The sequence below is a fragment of the Oncorhynchus mykiss genome, chromosome 9 (assembly GCF_057628025.1).
Source record: "Oncorhynchus mykiss isolate SJ-2025 chromosome 9, ASM5762802v1, whole genome shotgun sequence".
In the NCBI taxonomy this organism is placed as follows: domain Eukaryota; kingdom Metazoa; phylum Chordata; class Actinopteri; order Salmoniformes; family Salmonidae; genus Oncorhynchus; species Oncorhynchus mykiss.
In genome coordinates this window covers 59,951,686-59,970,332 of record NC_143030.1, presented here as the reverse complement: position 1 = coordinate 59,970,332, position 18,647 = coordinate 59,951,686, and the positions used below count along the sequence as shown (strand labels likewise).

The window sequence follows — 18,647 nt, the reverse complement described above, 5'->3', positions numbered from 1 at the left end:
AGATGCAACTTGTGAACTGTGTCAGGAATTTGATAGGGCAACAATTGCCTCCCATAGAGCCACAGCAACAGTTAGAGAAAGGTAACGTAACATAACAGTGATTTACTGTTAGTGGAAGCAGTGTTGGAGTCAAGGGGTTGATATTTTAAACATGTTGTATGATGGTGGTAGTAATGGTGGAGACAGCTTTCATACTACATTTATTATGACAAATGCTTTGTTACTCTTGGCCACAGATGGACTGGTCTGGGCTTGACTGTTTTCACACATTTTAAATAGCCTTTTTAATAGTGACTCTGAGTTCTATTACAGGGTAGTGAAGTGCTCAGATGGCTGCAAACGACAAAGATAATTCTGAATATTTTCTCCCTGAGGTGGCGAGATGAAGTCCATCTGCTTCATACTGGAGGTCATAAAGTGATGTGTCTTTGTTCAGCTGGCCTACACTACGACGCCTTGATTGGCCCCATCTTCGTTTCGACGAGTGAGGAGGAGACATTAAATGGAATGGGCTTTCCTTGCAGTGTGAGACGCGATGGAGCAGAAAGCGTCTGAGTGAAGCTGCCTTAAAGCCCATTGAGCTATTGGCTAATGAAGTCAGGGCCATTCTCCAAGATCTGCGGTTGAATTTCTCAGAAAGAACAGACGTTTTCTTCTTCCCTATGTCTCGTCTTTCCCTCTTATCATTTACACACAGGACAAAGGAATGTTCTCCTCTTGTGCGTTCTGCTATCATTGTCAAATGGACTGGTTGATTTAGAATAAGGTCCTTTTTTTAAATGAAGGGAGGGATCTGTTGGGATTGGGTGGGAAATGGCCCTCACCAACCTGTGCGTACCCTTATAGAAGACTCTGGCACTACTGTAATTTCCTCTGCGTGTCTTATTATATTGCTTCATTGATGGAAGCACCTTGTTGTCGCCAGCGATCTCACCCAGCCACACACTGACAATCATAGTTTGTCTTGTGTGGATTAGACCGCATTTTAAAGACCTGCAAGGCAACGCTTTCCTTCGTTTTTCTGCCGACTGCTGTTACTGCGTGGCAGTCTCAAGGAACACAAGGGCTTATATCAGAAATGTTTTACACCCTGATAGATTATTATTGTCAAATGTATTCATAGCCGTTTTGTGTTTGTTCACTTAGGATCCATTATTTGAACTAGAAAGCATGTCAAATCATACGTTCCAATCTTCATGCGTGGCCCTGTGAAAACGAAGGGTTTTGAGAGAGAAGTACTACCAGTAGAACGGCTGTTCATGGTTTGTTGTATTGCTAATTTACCACACCACTGTCTTCTTTATAAAGACTTAGTTCCATGTCATGTAGCAAGCACTTTCCCCACTACCATTCATTCCTGGCAGTCAGACTTTGACCACCACATTGTAAACTGTCAAAGTGCCTGTTTGGGCACCAGGGGGCAGCTGTCTTGTGACAGTCTCCAATGTTGGTTCCGTCCACAGGCAGGCGTTGTAGATTAGCACAGACTGATCATTAATTACCATGCAATCATCATAAATAAACATTTAATATCCAGCCTCTATTCACCCGAGCAACACATTGAGCCACCATGTGTATGATAGCAGTGAGTCGTCTAGGCCCTGTGTCAGATGCCTCTGTTTATATTTACCTCATTATAACAACGTGGCGTTTGCCAAAGGGATCAGTGACTGGCAGTGAAATGTTATGCGCAGTATTTGCTGTTGGGCTTTGGTTGTGTTATGATGGAGCCGGACCAGGGAGGCAGATAATGCTGTGAAGTTGGCGTGTCTGTTCAAACTGCTGTCACTCTGTTTGGGGGAGGTGGGTGAGTCCCCGCCTGACAGACGGAATCAGAGAAGAAGAGGGATTCTAGACTTCATACCCTGAGTTCCCTTTACAGCCAATGGAAGCCATTCGTTGGAGCTGTCTGTCTACATTGTATAGGTAGGCTACAACTCTGACGGTCTGAAACCGTGAGAAAGGCTTTCTATGAGTGCGAGACTGTTTGTGAAGACGCCACACGTAATCGCCTCACGTCTGTGAATTCTCCTGAATGCTGGAAGTCAGAGAGCTGTGAAAACTACTGGTTGTAAACAGCAATGTTCCGCTGCTGTTTGAATTAGCACAGGCTCTCACTAATCCAGCTAAAGCCTTCTGCTGGCTCCGCTGCTCTTGTCTACATCCCTCTCCTCTCCTGCACCGTTCCTTGCTTCATATATCTGTGTTTCAAGGCTTCCTCAGCCCCCCACCCTCAGCCCCCCACCCAGTACTCCCTCTTTCTCTCTCTCTCTCCTTGTCACTAGTTGCAAAGCACTTTGACGCACTTGAACGTGGGTATGAGATAATAATCCTCCTGAAATCCTGACAGCCGCGTTGACACGCTGTCGGCAGGGGCCTCGTTCTGGAAATATCTGCATGACTCCCCCATCCGACCAGCTGAAGCAGCGTTTACCTGAATGGAAAGAGAGCAGAGCAGCCGGCCGCCAGACAGCTAGCCCCCTTTAGCCTCGAGGCCCACAGTAGTTAACCAATCACAAATGAATTTTAGGGGAGACAAATGCATTTTAATTGAATATTTTTTAGCAAGGATTATTTTCCCAGCATGCCATACAGATGTAGGCACATGTCAGGGGCTCCAGGGGGTATAATACCTCTTCGCCTCTTAAACTGCAGGGGCAGCGGTTAGAACGATAGAGACGGGAGAAGTATTCTAATCAGAATACTGTACAGGGTGCCTTTTCTCCGCATTAAAACCATATTTTGCTGTGTTGCCGGTTTCTTATGGAAATGTAAGAAAACTTTGATGCTTTCATGTGAAAGTTATCTGCTTATGTTTTAAGTGAGCTCTAAATTAGCCATATCAATATTTTAAGCGCAGTATGTTCCATCTGGAGATGTTGATAGCCTAAACATTGGGATGGGAACATTACCTAACATTTTTCCTTTTATAAAGCATTAGAGTAAGAATGACCCATTGGTAGTTTTGCTTTTATTTTGATTTTCTTTGGCTCTTTCAGCTCTGTAATGTTGGGCACAAAAGTTATAGCTCATCTCCCGATACAAAATCTGAGTTTGCTCAGACAGACAGCGCATACAAAGAAAGACAAATGGAAGGTGTTGTTTAAACCAGAGATTCTGGAGGACTAACACATCCTCCAGACACCTCGAGATTCGAGGTCGACCGATTAATCAGAATGGCCGATTTAATTAGGGCCGATTTCAAGTTTTCATAACAATCGGAAATCTGTATTTTTGGGCGCCGATTTTTAAAATAAATAAATATATATATTTTTTAACCTTTTTTTAACTAGGCAAGTCAGTTAAGAACACATTCTTATTTTCAATGACGGCCTAGGAACGGTGGGTTAACTGCCTCGTTCAGGGGCAGAACGACAGATTTTCACCTTGTCAGCTCGGGGGATCCAATCTTGCAACTTTAGAGTTAACTAGTCCAACGCAATAACGACCTGCCTCTCTCTCGTTGCACTCCACAAGGAGACTGCCTGTTACGCAAATGCAGTAAGCCAAGGTAAGTTGCTAGCTAGAATTAAACTTATCTTATAAAAAACAATCAATCATAATCACTAGTTAACTACACATGGTTGATGATATTACTAGATATTATCTAGCGTGTCCTGCGTTGCATATAATCTGACTGAGCATACAAGTATCTAAGTATCTGACTGAGCGATGGTAGGCAGCAGTAGGCGCATAAACACTTTCGTGCGTTTTGCCCGCAGCTCTTCGTTGTGCGTCAAGCATTGCTCTGTTTATGACTTCAAGCTTATCAACTCCCGAGATGAGGCTGGTGTAACCGAAGTGAAATGGCTGGCTAGTTAGCGCGCGCTAATAGCGTTTCAAACGTCACTCACTCTGAGCCTTCTAGTAGTTGTTCCCCTTGCGCTGCATGGGTAACGCTGCTTCGATGGTGGCTGTTGTCGTTGTGTTGCTGGTTCGAGCCCAGGGAGGAGCGAGGAGAGGGACGGAAGCTATACTGTTACACTGGCAATACTAAAGTGCCTATAAGAACATCTAATAGTCAAAGGTTAATGAAATACAAATGCTATAGAGGGAACTAGTCCTATAATTCCTATAATAACTTCAACCTAAAACTTCTTACCTGGGAATATTGAAGACTCATGTTAAAAGGAACCACCAGCTTTCATATGTTCTGAGCAAGGAACTGAAACGTTAGCTTTCTTACATGGCACATATTGCACTTTTAGTATTTACTTGAGGCTAAATTGATTTTATTGATGTATTATATTAAGTTAAAATAAGTGTTAATTCAGTATTGTTGTAATTGTCATTATTACAAAAAATAAATTGGCCGATTAATCGGTATCGGCTTTTTTTGGTCCTCCAATAATCGGTATCGTTTTTTTTTGGTCCTCCAATAATCGGTATAGGCGTTGAAAAATCATAGTCGGTCGACCTCTACTCGAGATACGTCCAGACACCTCCAGACATGTCCAGATACCTCCAGACATGTCCAGATACCTCCAGAAGAACAGACCAGACACTGAGTGACTGGACATCTATTCCTGATCTCCTTGACTCCTTATTGCCTGCAGGAGAGCATCCATCTCAAACACAAGAGGCAGGTTGAGGTTAATACGTCTAGTGTCTACATATCTCACTGCAGAATTCACTTCGCCCTCACTTTGTCTTTGGTTTTCTCAAAATGATCGCTAAAACAGGAGCGTGCGTGGGCTGGAAACCTGGTCTTTTTACAGCGTGTCAAAGTAGCGTGGCAGTTGGTGTCAGCGGTGGGATCGTTTGCCTGGGGGATAAGTGCTCCTGGTGGAGGTGTGTAAAACAGCGCTTAGCCCACATCGACGCCAAGGCAGAGCCACCCTGCACAGATCTTGATATTGATTGGATTAGTGCAGCAGGGAATGGCACTGGGGGTAGAAGGAGGGAGTGAAGGAGGGTGGAAGATGAGTGTGGCTGACTGGGGTTGCCAGCCAGCGTCTCGACCCAGGTACTAGCTGCTGGATTTGCACAGGCAAATCCGGTTAATGCGGGTAGCATTGCACACAGCAACGAGTGCCTTAGCGCAAATGTATTCAGGAATGCAAGAGGGAGTCCCATCTTTAGTGTCATCTTCTCCTTGTTGTATTCACAAGGGGTGGGTTTAAATGCCACTGGGCCATTCCCTGTGGACCCATAATACCCGTACTGCACATACAGTAGGATAGAGCTTATACTTTCTACTGTTTTAATAACAGACACAAGATGCTAATAGTCTCTCAACAGGGCTCCCGAACCATCTTACGGCATTTAATCAACGTTTTCAATGAATCCAGGTATTTACATTCACCTCATTTCATATATACCCAGTCCCAGCTGTCAGTTTATTTTGGTTAATTATTTGGGACATCCAAAGATGCCTCTAAGCCCCCCTGGATAAATGTGAAGGAAGAGCTCCAGTTGTTGAGGATTCATGTTTTGTTTTATGGTTGTTCTATGTGCTCCCTGGTGGTATGAACAGGCCTGAATGGAGATCAGCCAATCAAGGCTCTTTTGAATGGATAAGAAGGAGATTGAGTACTGTTGTAGAATCTAGGTCAGTGTGTCTGCAATCTCACTTCACTGTCTCACCTTGCCAGCTCTCATTGTAGTGCAGACATAGAGCCATAGACACTCACTCACTCACTCATTCACACAAAGACTATATTCCAGCATTTTCACTCACATAAATGGGTTAATAATTTTAGGCATGCACCACGTGGCTACAGAATACTTATTCCAGAGAAGCACAGTGGGTCACTGCTCTTTGGTAATTGCAAGCATCATAATCTCCTGGACCGGTGTTCACACAATAACAGTTCCCGCTGCAATTCCTACTGTAGCAAGTTATGAGAACCTCTTCACAGCCTCATTAAAGCCATTAACATTTAAGAAGCAGCAGCCCTTAATGGGGGCTTCAGAGAGAGCTCAGTTCAGCCAGAGGGAGATGAGGCTGAGCAGCGGTGGGCCTCGTCTGGCCCGCCTCCTCCCTCCTCCTTTCACTCTGACTGGAGAGGATGAGGGGAAGGAAACAGATGATAATTTGTCGTCTTTGATAGTTATCGGATTAGGTGTGAATGCATAGGAGTGCTGCTCCTCTGTCTCCACTGTCGGCTCCTTCCCCTTCAGATGACTTGTGTAGGGATTAGATGGTGTGAAATATGACAGAGACTGACCCCACTGGAACTTGATGAATTGATGGGGATTCAGGGTTGGGGTTAAGCGATGATCCCATCACATTCCTGCTCTACTCACTTCAATTACCCCCAGCTTTCCCTCCCTCTCCCTGCCAGAGGAGAAATATCCAAAATAATTAAGGGAAGCCTGGGTTTATGGATGGTATTCTGAGGCACGGCCGTTACCTCATTAAACTGAGGTGCTGCCTGTCAAGGTACACATGGAAATGGGATTCCACCTTGGCTGTCTCTTTCCTGGGCAGCCACATCAGTGATTGTGGAACTGAAAACCTACAGTACAGAGACATGTAGTCTCTCATGACAGGGATGTAGGCATTAGACCAGCACTGTGCTTTGGACCGATTTGATTGTATGCTATGGGCATGGAGTCTCTTCAGCAGTAGTTAGAGCTGTTACTGAGGACTGCGTGGGTGATGATGGTCTCTGGGATGGTCTCTATAGCCTAATGAAGAGACTGTGTGTCAGTGACCAGGCCCACTGCTCCTTCCTCAGTCTGCCTGACTGACTGACTGCCAGAGGTGAAGTGACCTGGGATCAGAACACCCACTAACTACACCATGATGGTCATTAAGGTTTTAACATCTTCACAGGTTCCTCTGTACACTCTAACAAGGCATTTAACTGCAATTACATCAGCTTAATATCCAGTTCTTAAATGAACTGGCTGTTACCGAAGGCAATGATTTGGGATGGTGGGAAATGTGCATTTTATCAGGGGATCATGTTATTTTCTTTCATCGTGTAGAATTGTACACTGCGTTTCCTCATCATGTTTATTTTTATATTTCAGAATTTGGATCGATACAAGCAAACCGAGAAACAGTTCCACGACCAAGCCACAAAATCCGAAGCTCTTGTAAAGTAAGTAAAACCGCCTGTTCATCTGTAGTAATGTTCACCTCCAGACTCTACAGTACCTGTGGAACTGCAGTCCCTATGTAGATGGGCCCCAACTCAACACCACAGACCGTCATTCACAAGCTATAACACTTGAAAGCATTCTACAAGATCCATGATGGATCCATGTACTCTGTAGAGCGCTTTTTCATCTCTGCTTTGCTGTAAATTATACACTGATTGTATAGTAGTTGCTCCTCTGTTTTGTCTCCCACTACAATTCACAGTAATTGATGTTGTCAGAATGGTAGAAGAGCTCGTATAAAATCGTTTTCCGGAGCCAACTAGTGCTGTGCTTTTGGTTTCCATGGAGATGGGTTGGCTCCCTTAGACTCCAACAATGCACGTGATGAGGTGCGTTTTTCCCTCTAATTCACAAGAAAATGAAACGTCTTTCTCAGACGGAAAAACAGCCCAGGGATAGCAAGGTGCCGTGAATGTTTTCTCCTTATTATCATAGAGAAGACATGGTAACAGTAACAGGTAGGTATGGCTGGGAGAACTGGAGAATGACAGATACAGTATCTATGACAGAATGTCTGTGCCTGGGTTGTAGACTAACATTCCCCCTGAGCAGATCTGACGCTCGTGAAATGAATGCAGATTGTTTGTAGTGCCATACAACTGTTGGACAATGGAGCTAGGCTAGTAGCCCATCACACTTACACAATTTGCCTACTCATTATCGCCAAAGTAAATGTCAGGTGTAAATTCAATTCAATTAACCTCAACCGTACTTTATGCATGAGCAAATCACCTGCCCAGATAGCAATCTTTTCTTTCCCAAACACTCCCCAGTGCAAAGTCCTGTAAATCCAATAAGCTTCATTTGGCAACTGTTTGATTAATCAGCGTTTAAGAATTGTGTTTTTCAGCTAAATAATTATAATGAGGTGGGCAAACTGCTAGCAAATGACACTGCAGTTCTAACTTTATTTCAGAATAGGGAGGCATTTAATTCCATTTCCTGTCAAATTGTGAGCTTTCACTATTCACCTTATCACATAGCCTACCAGTTGACTTGCCGCCTTAGCTAATGCATTTACCAATGCATGTTTTCTAAAGACTGACCTCAATTCTGCACAGTACAGGGATACCCTAATCACTATAGAGCTTAGCTAATGCATTTACCAATGCATGTTTTCTAAAGACTGACCTCAATTCTGCACAGTACAGGGATACCCTAATCACTATAGAGGTTCATAGTAAATCCATGTACTTTATTGGAAAGCCCTGATGTTAAAGAAGTGTTGAGCTCCATTTAGTTTGTTATGGTGAGTATTGAGCATCTGGTGTTTCAATCCCATTGTAACGAGCTTAAACCTATTTTATAATACACTGTTCATTTGGTCCATCCTTCCAGACGTGTTCATATAGAACCCAGTAGGATCAAGTAATACCAGAATCCTGTGCTACTTTGGAGGTGAGACCCTCTAGATATGGGAGCACAGAACTAATCATCATTTTTATTCAGAACTATGATTTGAATCAAACTGCAGTTTGGGACAAAAGTCCTATACGGGTATCACATCAGTCAATTCATTGTCATGCTGTAGTTTTACTGTAGAATCAGTAATCCAGTTAATTACCATAACCAAAAGTTGGAAGTAGAGCAGAGTAGTAGTACAATCTGAGATAAATGTGTTCAAATCCCCTATAGTCTTGGGGAAAGGCAGCTCTTCTCTCTTCTGCATCATGTGTAAATGAAGCAGTGTGTGTCAGGATGGTGGCAGCTGGTTAGGGACTGCAGTACTCCCTGCCTGTTCTGTGCTAGCATAGCTCCTTGTTGCTAACTAATGCAGGCCTCTAATCAGGGATTTGAGCTGCTAAGCTCACGTTAGCGTGTTGCCGTCTGAAGAGACTTCCTCCCAGGCAGGAGAAATGGCTACACGCGCTCCTATCAGATGGCCATACGATCAGAGCGAGATGTGTGTGATGTGAGATGGATGTTTCTTCTCTGCCTCCAGTGCCTTCTGTTGCCATTTTGGCCTACCAGGTGAAGGTTAGAAGATTGAGTGAACACACTGGGGTAAGAAGATCAAGGGCAGTGGGTTGTGGTTGGCCTGGGGGAAGGGTTACAGTGGAATAGAAGCCAGGATGTGGTCAGGGGGTTATACGGCCAGACTGGGTCTAAGGTTAGGGTGTTAAAATAGGGCTGCAAGGCCTGGGCTGGGTTTGCAGAAGTTACACTTTTCCTGAGTTCTACTACCAGAGCTTAAGCAGACAGTGTCAGTTTGCCTAGCTTCTACCTGCCTGCCTCCTCCATGGCATGGCACTCACTGTGTGATGTTTTAATTCCGTTTTTAATCCCTAGACTTGGAGAGGGTTTGCCAGGAGCGTCCTGTCCCTGCTTGTCGTCCCCGTGTGCACGCTGCTGCCTCATCTGGGCTGCAGCTCCCCTGACTCTCCTGGAACATGACAAGGCTGCTTTCTAACCTCTCTGTCTCTGTCCCTTGCTGCTCCCCGACTTAACTCCCGTTCTAGCACACAGAGCAGAGCACAGGGCCAAGTAAAGATGGGATTCAACTGCTTTAAGTCAATCTCTAGTGTCCGTAGTCTTCTAGATGTTTTCTCTCTTACATCAGACACTCTACCTCTCTGACCGATGCTCTGCCTATCAGATATCTTCAATTGAAGAGAGCTAATGTGCTGTACTGTGGCCCCGGCAAAGGTTTACAAGTGAAGTAGTGGTCCAGGCACTCAGCAGTTTGTAGCGGTCTTGAAGCATTGCTGTTAATGCTGTATTGTGACACTTCTTCTTCATCGTCTGTAACGCACACCTTTTGAGCCTCACAGACAAAGGAGTGTATCTTTGATGGAACAGTCGAGGTGGCTGCACCATTAATCATCTTGGCACCATGCCAAGGCACTGCAGACCTGTCTGAGGTGAACAGAACACATTGCTACCGAGGAGCTCCCCTCATTGAAAACAAAAGATGACGCAGAAACGAGCTGTTCTATGGTATTGATATTAGCAGAATGCCCTGTAGTAACAAATTGACATTACCGTAGCCTAACTCCAGTAGAGAGGGGGAAGAGGGAGAGGATATCAGACTGGTCAGGGGGCTGTACTGTCAGACACAGCGTGCTAGCTACAGCTAACAACTGGCCAATTAGCTAGCTCCAGCCAGACATGGCTCTTGTTGTTCTTGCTCCTGGTGTTATGGCCTCGCAGAGAAAAAGCCCTCATTATAGAAGACACCGGCTGTCCAGGGAGTTTGAAACTGGCACTCCTCAGTGGCAGAGCACAGAACTGGACCAGCCCTGGGCCTGCTCTCCTTCCCTTTGCTGCTGTATTACTATCTAACTACCATGATACAGAACCACAGCTTTTGTTCATGATCATTCATGAAACGGCAGTCTGGTGCTAACAGCAACTATGCTGTAATTGAGATTGTCATGCATAAAAGATGACCACTTTGTAGAGGTCATAAGGATCCCCATTTTGACATGCACTACTCTCTACTGTAATTGTGGCTGAAATATAAGGAAAGATCCTGTCTGCCTTGTGGTCCATGAGACAGCCCTGAATAAGACAGCCTGACCATTCCTTAACAGCAACTCCCTCTGTGCGTGCGTGTGTGTGTGTTTCATCAACAAAATAGTGACAACTATTTTTCAGTGGCAATTGACAAGACTATAACTAATTAAATACACCCAGAAAAAACGACAACTTAACTAAAATAATTTTCCATTTCAGTTGACTAAAATGAGACTAAATTAACTGGACAAGTGTTTTTGGAGAGATTGAGAGCTTTTCAGTGATAAGCACAATTAATATTAGTAGCACAGATGTTCTGTTCAGCAGTGGGAAGGACGTGCCACACCCAGCAAGCACAGCCTACATCAGCTGGTGAGCTGCGGGTGAGCACGCGATCAGTGTGGGCAGACAGGCTCCGCCTCCGATTATACACATCGTGCAGGCGGCTCTCTTACTTCACCGTAGCTAACCAATCACCACCAGCCTTCTAGTTAACTACCCTTTGCCTGGTTAAGAAACACAAGCTGCTTTCCAATAGCAGCATTGAGTTTAATAGTAAAACAACAGTCACTGTTTTTCTCTCCCTTGATTAGGATATAGAGAAGTGGGCTGTCTTTGAAATGTTTAGTCTCGCTCAACCCTCCCACTTTTCCCACTGCATTTCATATCCAGGTTCTGTAGCCAAGTCTCCCTCTTTTCCTCAAAGAAAACGTCTTGACTAGCCATGAGGCTACCATTCGTAATGAGCCATAATACCGGCGCTGCGTTTTTTCTTCTTTCTAACGTGCATTAGCGGGCTGCATTTTACATTCATAAAGAATATCTCAAGCCATTCTAAAACAAGGCTACTAGGCAGACCGAACCGTTAACCATTTCTATAGGCTACATCTTGTTCAGTCATGTTACCTTATTAGCTAGCGAGAGCTAACAACTTATTGGAATGTTTAGATAGAAATATACTATGTAGAACAATCATGCTTCTCTGACATGTTGAATAAAGAATCATGTTGGCTCTGTTACATGAATAGTTAGCTCTATTCATGGAGGTTCGAGAATGTTTTTCAAATGAACGTGGCCCTGATAACATTACCAGTAGCCTATATGCAAACATTTAGTAGCACAGAAGAAAATGAAAAGAGATTGTCGCTACACTATATCTGACTGGTTAAATCATTTTATGTTGAGTCAATATGGACCCAGTGACTTGAGCACTGGGACTTGGACTTCAGCACTGGGGATTTTGGACTCGATTCCGACACGAGGTTTACTGACTAGACTGCATCACTGGGCAAAACAGTTATTAGCTCCCAGTCAGTCATTAGCCCCCCTTCTTCTTTTGGACATCAATGTGGCTGCGGCGTCTGTGGAACGCTGATAACAATGGTAGCGACGCGACCAAGTGATGGAAGTGCAACCCATACTACTTTGCCAATACTTTGAGGCACCATCTGGTGATTGTGCTCTGCAGTAGTAATTGTCAGCGGTGTCAGATCCCTGCCTGTGTTTGAGCTGAGCTCTCAGTGCTCTGCCTCGGGCAACTCCAGGGCTGACAGGCTTAAGTGGGGGAGCATCGTGTGGAGGAGAGAAGGGAGAAGAGTCCGCCACTCCGCAGCCCTGCAGGTGAGATTGGCTGGGGGAGGAAAGGAGAGTGGAGGGGAGGATGCCTGCACTGTGCTGCGCTCCTCACCAGCTCAGGAAATGTAAAAGCTGTCAGAGCCGGGACCCTCATCTGTCTGCCGAGCAACAGCCAGGGTTAAAGAAACGCACCTCTAATCTAGTTAATTTCAGCCCCTCCATCCCCAAAACATGTCAGTGAATTCCCCTGCAGATACAATTTGGGGACTTTACAGTGTATAGCCAGTGTGATTCATGTATTTATCTGGCTCTTGCAGTAATCTGCTGTGGCTTGGCTGAGGATGGCAGATCAGAGTTATCTCGAGGCGATGCAGTAGCTACTCTCTCTGACATTTGAGTGAGCGCTGGTTGCCCACAACAGCAGCAGCAGTGTAGAGATATGGGTGCCTCTCCTCTGACTCCTTCTGATAGCACCTGATCAGCTATGAGTTACAGAACTAGCACACACACAACCTCTGCCCTCAGCCAATCACATTCAACACAGTAACTCGTTTTGGAGTTTGTTTGTGCTGCTTAGCATTTCTATTGATTTGAATATACATATTGCAAGCTTGCTAATGGAACCTTTTGTAGTTGTTTTTCCTCTTTCCATTTGATTTCTAGTCTTTCATTTCTCCTTTTGCCTCTCTAAGCTCGGCAGACTTTCAGAAGTCAGCCTTTGTTTTTCCACTGCGCGTTCTCTGGAGGAGATTAAAAATAATTGAAATCTGCAGTAATTAAGGCCTAATCTCTGTGTTCCGTTATATTTACTTACAGATTTTGAATTCCGAAATTACTGCTCATATGCACAGCCTGCTTCACTCAAAGCGGCCTAAGCGGCTCAGTTAATATTTTTATTTAAGACCTCGCCTTCAATTTGGTTCAATTCGGTTCAGCTTTGGCTGCGGCAAACCAATTTTCTGCTTCAGGCCCCTTTAATAAACCTGCTGCGCTATCTGGAGCTTCCTTCCCTGATGAAGGCAGTTTATTTTAAATTAAAGGAGAGTTCCTTATCTTAACAGCGCAAAGAAGAGCGTTGCTTTAGTCTTTTTCTCTGCCGCTGTCGTTATTAAACAGAGGAAGGAAGAGCTTCAGCATTGGGTAAAACGGGGATCAGATACACGGACTCATCCTCCCTTAAACACGCCTTGATGGGCTGTTGATGGAGATTTATTTCCCATCCTTCGTATTTTTCTTCTCTCCTCTTAACCGTTCAGATAAGACAAGCAACTCACAAGGAAACGCTAGCGATAGCATATCGCTCTGCTGCTTGGTAATATGCTGCGTGATGTGATGGGAGCCTTGGATGTGTTTTAATTGAAATGCCGGGGTTGGCTTGCACGCCGAATCAAAGCTGAGCCCAGGTTTTAATTCGGGTTTCAATTAAGCGCCGTGTCAAATGGTCCTCTGAGAGTAGCTGTTGGAGTGCATTGCAGAGAGAGAGGGAGAGGATAGGAGGGTTTAATGCACATGACTTTGCATAATCAATCAAATTTCATTAAGCATGGCAACCTGGCAATGAATCTGCCACAAAGTTCCATCACTGGGAAATCGGAATGCAGAGACCAATTATGTTACATATCACATATCATATTACAACAAGCTAATTCAATCTCTGAATTCAGCCTGATTTGATCAGCTCATTTTGATTCGTTCAATTAGGAATGATTTATTCATTTCTGCACCGTTTGTAATCTGTAGCCGTACGCTGGTTATGGTTGATAGAAAGAGGTTGTACTGTACTAAGCCACCCCACATATTAAAGTCAACATCTTTCGGAAGACACAACCATAAACCGTTTACTCTGTGTCTGTGTCTATGGGAATCTTGGGGGCTCAATGACATCACTGCTGAAAGGTTGCCAGGGTGACCGTGTGTCCCTGCCTCCTCTAGCCACAGTATCAGGTTATTTATCATCGTTGTATTAGTCAATGCCGCGCTTGTCACCGGCTCTATTAGTGAATATCCTCTCTGCCAGTAATTCAGTTGAACCTGTCTCTCCCCACCTACTCATTCCACTAAAGTGTCCGCAGGATGGAGAGGGAGACATTTGTACACACTGGGGGATGTTGGTGTGTGTATTGGTATATAATGTGAAATATGAGTGTGTGTTTGTGTGTATAGGTATGTAATGTGAAATATGAGTGTGTGTTTGTGTGTATAGGTATGTAATGTGAAATATGTTTGTGTATAGGTATGTAATGTGAAATATGTTTGTGTATAGGTATGTAATGTGAAATATGAGTGTGTGTTTGTGTGTATAGGTATGTAATGTGAAATATGTTTGTGTATAGGTATGTAATGTGAAATATGAGTGTGTGTTTGTGTGTATTGGTATGTAATGTGAAATATGTTTGTGTATAGGTATGTAATGTGAAATATGTGTGTGTATAGGTATGTAATGTGAAATATGAGTGTGTGTTTGTGTGTATTGGTATGTAATGTGAAATATGTTTGTGTATAGGTATGTAATGTGAAATATGTTTGTGTGTATAGGTATGTAATGTGAAATATGTTTGTGTGTATTGGTATGTAATGTGAAATATGTTTGTGTATAGGTATGTAATGTGAAATATGTTTGTGTATAGGTATGTAATGTGAAATATGTTTGTGTGTATAGGTATGTAATGTGAAATATGTTTGTGTATAGGTATGTAATGTGAAATATGAGTGTGTGTTTGTGTGTATAGGTATGTAATGTGAAATATGTTTGTGTATAGGTATGTAATGTGAAATATGAGTGTGTGTTTGTGTGTATTGGTATGTAATGTGAAATATGTTTGTGTATAGGTATGTAATGTGAAATATGTGTGTGTATAGGTATGTAATGTGAAATATGTTTGTGTATAGGTATGTAATGTGAAATATGTTTGTGTATAGGTATGTAATGTGAAATATGAGTGTGTGTTTGTGTGTATTGGTATGTAATGTGAAATATGTTTGTGTATAGGTATGTAATGTGAAATATGTTTGTGTATAGGTATGTAATGTGAAATATGTTTGTGTGTATTGGTATGTAATGTGAAATATGTTTGTGTATAGGTATGTAATGTGAAATATGTTTGTGTGTATTGGTATGTCATGTGAAATATGTTTGTGTGTATTGGTATGTAATGTGAAATATGAGTGTGTATAGGTATGTAATGTGAAATGTGTTTGTGTGTATAGGTATGTAATGTGAAATATGTTTGTGTGTATTGGTATGTAATGTGAAATGTGAGTGTGTATAGGTATGTAATGTGAAATATGTTTGTGTGTATAGGTATGTAATGTGAAATATGTTTGTGTGTAGGTATGTAATGTGAAATATGAGTGTGTGTTTGTGTGTATAGGTATGTAATGTGAAATGTTTGTGTGTATAGGTATGTAATGTGAAATATGTTTGTGTATAGGTATGTAATGTGAAATATGTTTGTGTATAGGTATGTAATGTGAAATATGTTTGTGTGTATTGGTATGTAATGTGAAATATGTTTGTGTATAGGTATATAATGTGAAATATGAGTGTGTGTTTGTGTGTATTGGTATGTAATGTGAAATATTTGTATTTATTTATTCACCTTTATTTAACCAGGTAGGCTAGTTGAGAACACCTTTATTTAACCAGGTAGGCTAGTTGAGAACACCTTTATTTAACCAGGTAGGCTAGTTGAGAACACCTTTATTTAACCAGGTAGGCCAGTTGAGAACACCTTTATTTAACCAGGTAGGCTAGTTGAGAACACCTTTATTTAACCAGGTAGGCTAGTTGAGAACACCTTTATTTAACCAGGTAGGCTAGTTGAGAACACCTTTATTTAACCAGGTAGGCTAGTTGACAACACCTTTATTTAATCAGGTAGGCTAGTTGAGAACACCTTTATTTAACCAGGTAGGCTAGTTGAGAACAAGTTCTCATTTACAACTGCAAACTGGCCAAGATAAAGCAAAGCAATTCGACACATACAACAACACAGAGTTACACATGGAACAAACAAAACATACAGTCAATAATACAGCAGAACAAAATAAAATAAAAATGTTTTGAGTGTGTGTTTGTGTGAGACTGGAGGTTTCTTTTCAGGTACAATGTGGAAACAGTTTTAATGTAGATGAATCAAGAATAGTGGTTGCCATTTAGCTTTCTTATTAACTTAGAACATTTTATTGTCTTAAAGTGTCTTTCACAACAATCCAGTGGAGGTTTTAGCATGTAAATCTTGGTGGGGCAAATTCAACCAACATATATATATTTTTAGATGCATGCCAGCGACGCTACTACACAACAGTAAACAATAGATGAAATGCACTATAACGTTGACAAATGGTGCCCACAAACTGTTAGGGCCGACATAAAGCTGTCCCAACAGCAGAGCTTTCTTTTCACCACTACGGAGTGAATCCTTACCACCGCTACTCCTGGCTATCAGCGGAGCCTTGTCTGGCAGCGAAACACTTCATTCAGCCACTGATATGGCTGACTTGCTGAAAGATGCACTATGCAGAAATCTCTCTGCCATTTCCTGGTGTAACGATTCTCTTCTTGTGAAGTAGAGGCGGACCAAAGCGCAGCGTGGTGGTTGTTCATTGTATTTATTGACGACACTATACATGAACAAACTAACGGAAAAAAACAAGAAACGTGAGAACTCAAAACAGCCCTGTCTGGTGCAAACACAAAAACAGGAACAATCACCCACAAACACACAGTGAAACCCAGGCTACCTAAATATGGTTCCCAATCAGAGACAATGACGAACACCTGCCTCTGATTGAGAACCATATCAGGCCGAACATAGAACTAGACCAAAACATAGAAAAACAAACAGACTGCCCACCCAACTCACGCCCTGACCATACTAAATAAATACAAAAACAAAGGAAATAGAGGTCAGAACGTGACAGTACCCCCCCCCAAAGGTGCGGACTCCGGCCGCAAAACCTTGACCTATAGGGGAGGGTCTGGGTGGGCGTCTGTCCGCGGTGGCGGCTCTGGCGCGGGACGCGGACCCCACTTCGCCATTGTCTCAGTCCGCCTTATTGTCCGCCTCCGTGGCTTACTCACCATGCCCACCCCTCTCAATGACCCCACTGGACAGAGGGGCTGCTTGGGACAGAGGGGCAGCTTCTCGGGACAGAGGGACAGCTGCTCGGGACAGAGGGACAGCTGCTCGGGACAGAGGGACAGCTGCTCGGGACAGAGGGACAGCTGCTCGGGACAGAGGGACAGCTGCTCCGGGCGGAGGGGCTCTAGCGGCCCCTGGCTGACTGGCGGCACTGGCGGCCCCTGGCTGACTGGCGGCCCCTGGCTGACTGGCGGCACTGGCGGCCCCTGGTTGACTGGCGGCGCTGGCGCTGGGCTGACTGGCGGCACTGGTGGCCCCTGGTTGACTGGCGGCACTGGCGGCCCCTGGCTGACTGGCGGCACTGGCGGCCCCTGGCTGACTGGCGGCACTGGCGGCCCCTGGCTGACGGGCGGCATTGGCGGCTCCTGGCAGACGGGCGGCACTGGCGGCGCTGGGCAGACGGGCGGCGCTGGCGGCGCTGGGCAGACGGGCGGCGCTGGCGGCGCTGGGCAGACGGGCGGCGCTGGCGGCGCTGGGCAGACGGGCGGCGCTGGCGGCGCTGGGCAGACGGGAAGCTCCGATGGCGCCGGGCAGACGCGAAGCTCTGGCAGAGGCGCCGGGCAGACGGGAAGCTCCGGCAGAGGCGCCGGACAGGCGGGAGGCTCCGGCAGAGGCGCCGGACAGGCGGGAGGCTCCGGCAGCGGCGCCGGACAGGCGGGAGGCTCCGGCAGAGGCGCCGGACAGGCGGGAGGCTCCGGCAGAGGCGCCGGACAGGCGGGAGGCTCCGGCAGCGGCGCCGGACAGGCGGGAGGCTCCGGCAGCGGCGCCGGACAGGCGGGAGGCTCCGGCAGCGGCGCCGGACAGGCGGGAGGCTCCGGCAGAGGCGCCGGACAGGCGGGAGGCTCCGGCAGAGGCGCCGGACAGGCGGGAGGCTCCGGCAGAGGCGCCGGACAGGCGGGAGGCTCCGGCAGAGGCGCCGGACAGGCGGGAGGCTCCGGCAGAGGCGCCGGACAGGCGGGAGGCTCCGGCAGAGCTGGAGAGGAGGAAGGCTCTGGACGGATGGGCCGGAGAGACAGCCTGGTACGGGGAGCTGCCACCGGAGGGCTGGGGTGTGGAGGTGGTGACGGATAGACCGGGCCGTGCAGGCGCACTGGAGCTCTTGAGCACCGAGCCTGCCCAACCTTACCCGGTTGAATGGTCCCGGTCGCCCTGCCAGTGCGGCGAGGTGGAATAGCCCGCACTGGGCTATGCAGGCGAACCGGGGACACCGTGCGCAAGGCTGGTGCCATGTAAGCCGGCCCAAGGAGACGCACTGGAGACCAGATGCGTAGAGCCGGCTTCATGGCACTTGGCTCGATGCCCACTCTAGCCCGGCCGATACGCGGAGCTGGAATGTACCGCACCGGGCTGTGCACCCGC

At 45.5% G+C, this 18,647-nt stretch overlaps 1 protein-coding gene across 2 annotated transcripts in view; it reads left to right on the top strand.

Annotated features, from left to right (window-relative positions):
- The window catches only part of chchd6a (coiled-coil-helix-coiled-coil-helix domain containing 6a), a 63,466-nt gene that overhangs the window by 21,497 nt on the left and 23,322 nt on the right, over positions 1 to 18,647 (top strand). For both annotated transcript variants that reach the window (XM_021616274.3, XM_021616273.3), the window contains one exon: positions 6,982 to 7,052. In XM_021616274.3, the coding sequence (XP_021471949.1) occupies positions 6,982 to 7,052 (71 nt within the window). The remainder of the gene's footprint in view (positions 1 to 6,981; positions 7,053 to 18,647) is intronic.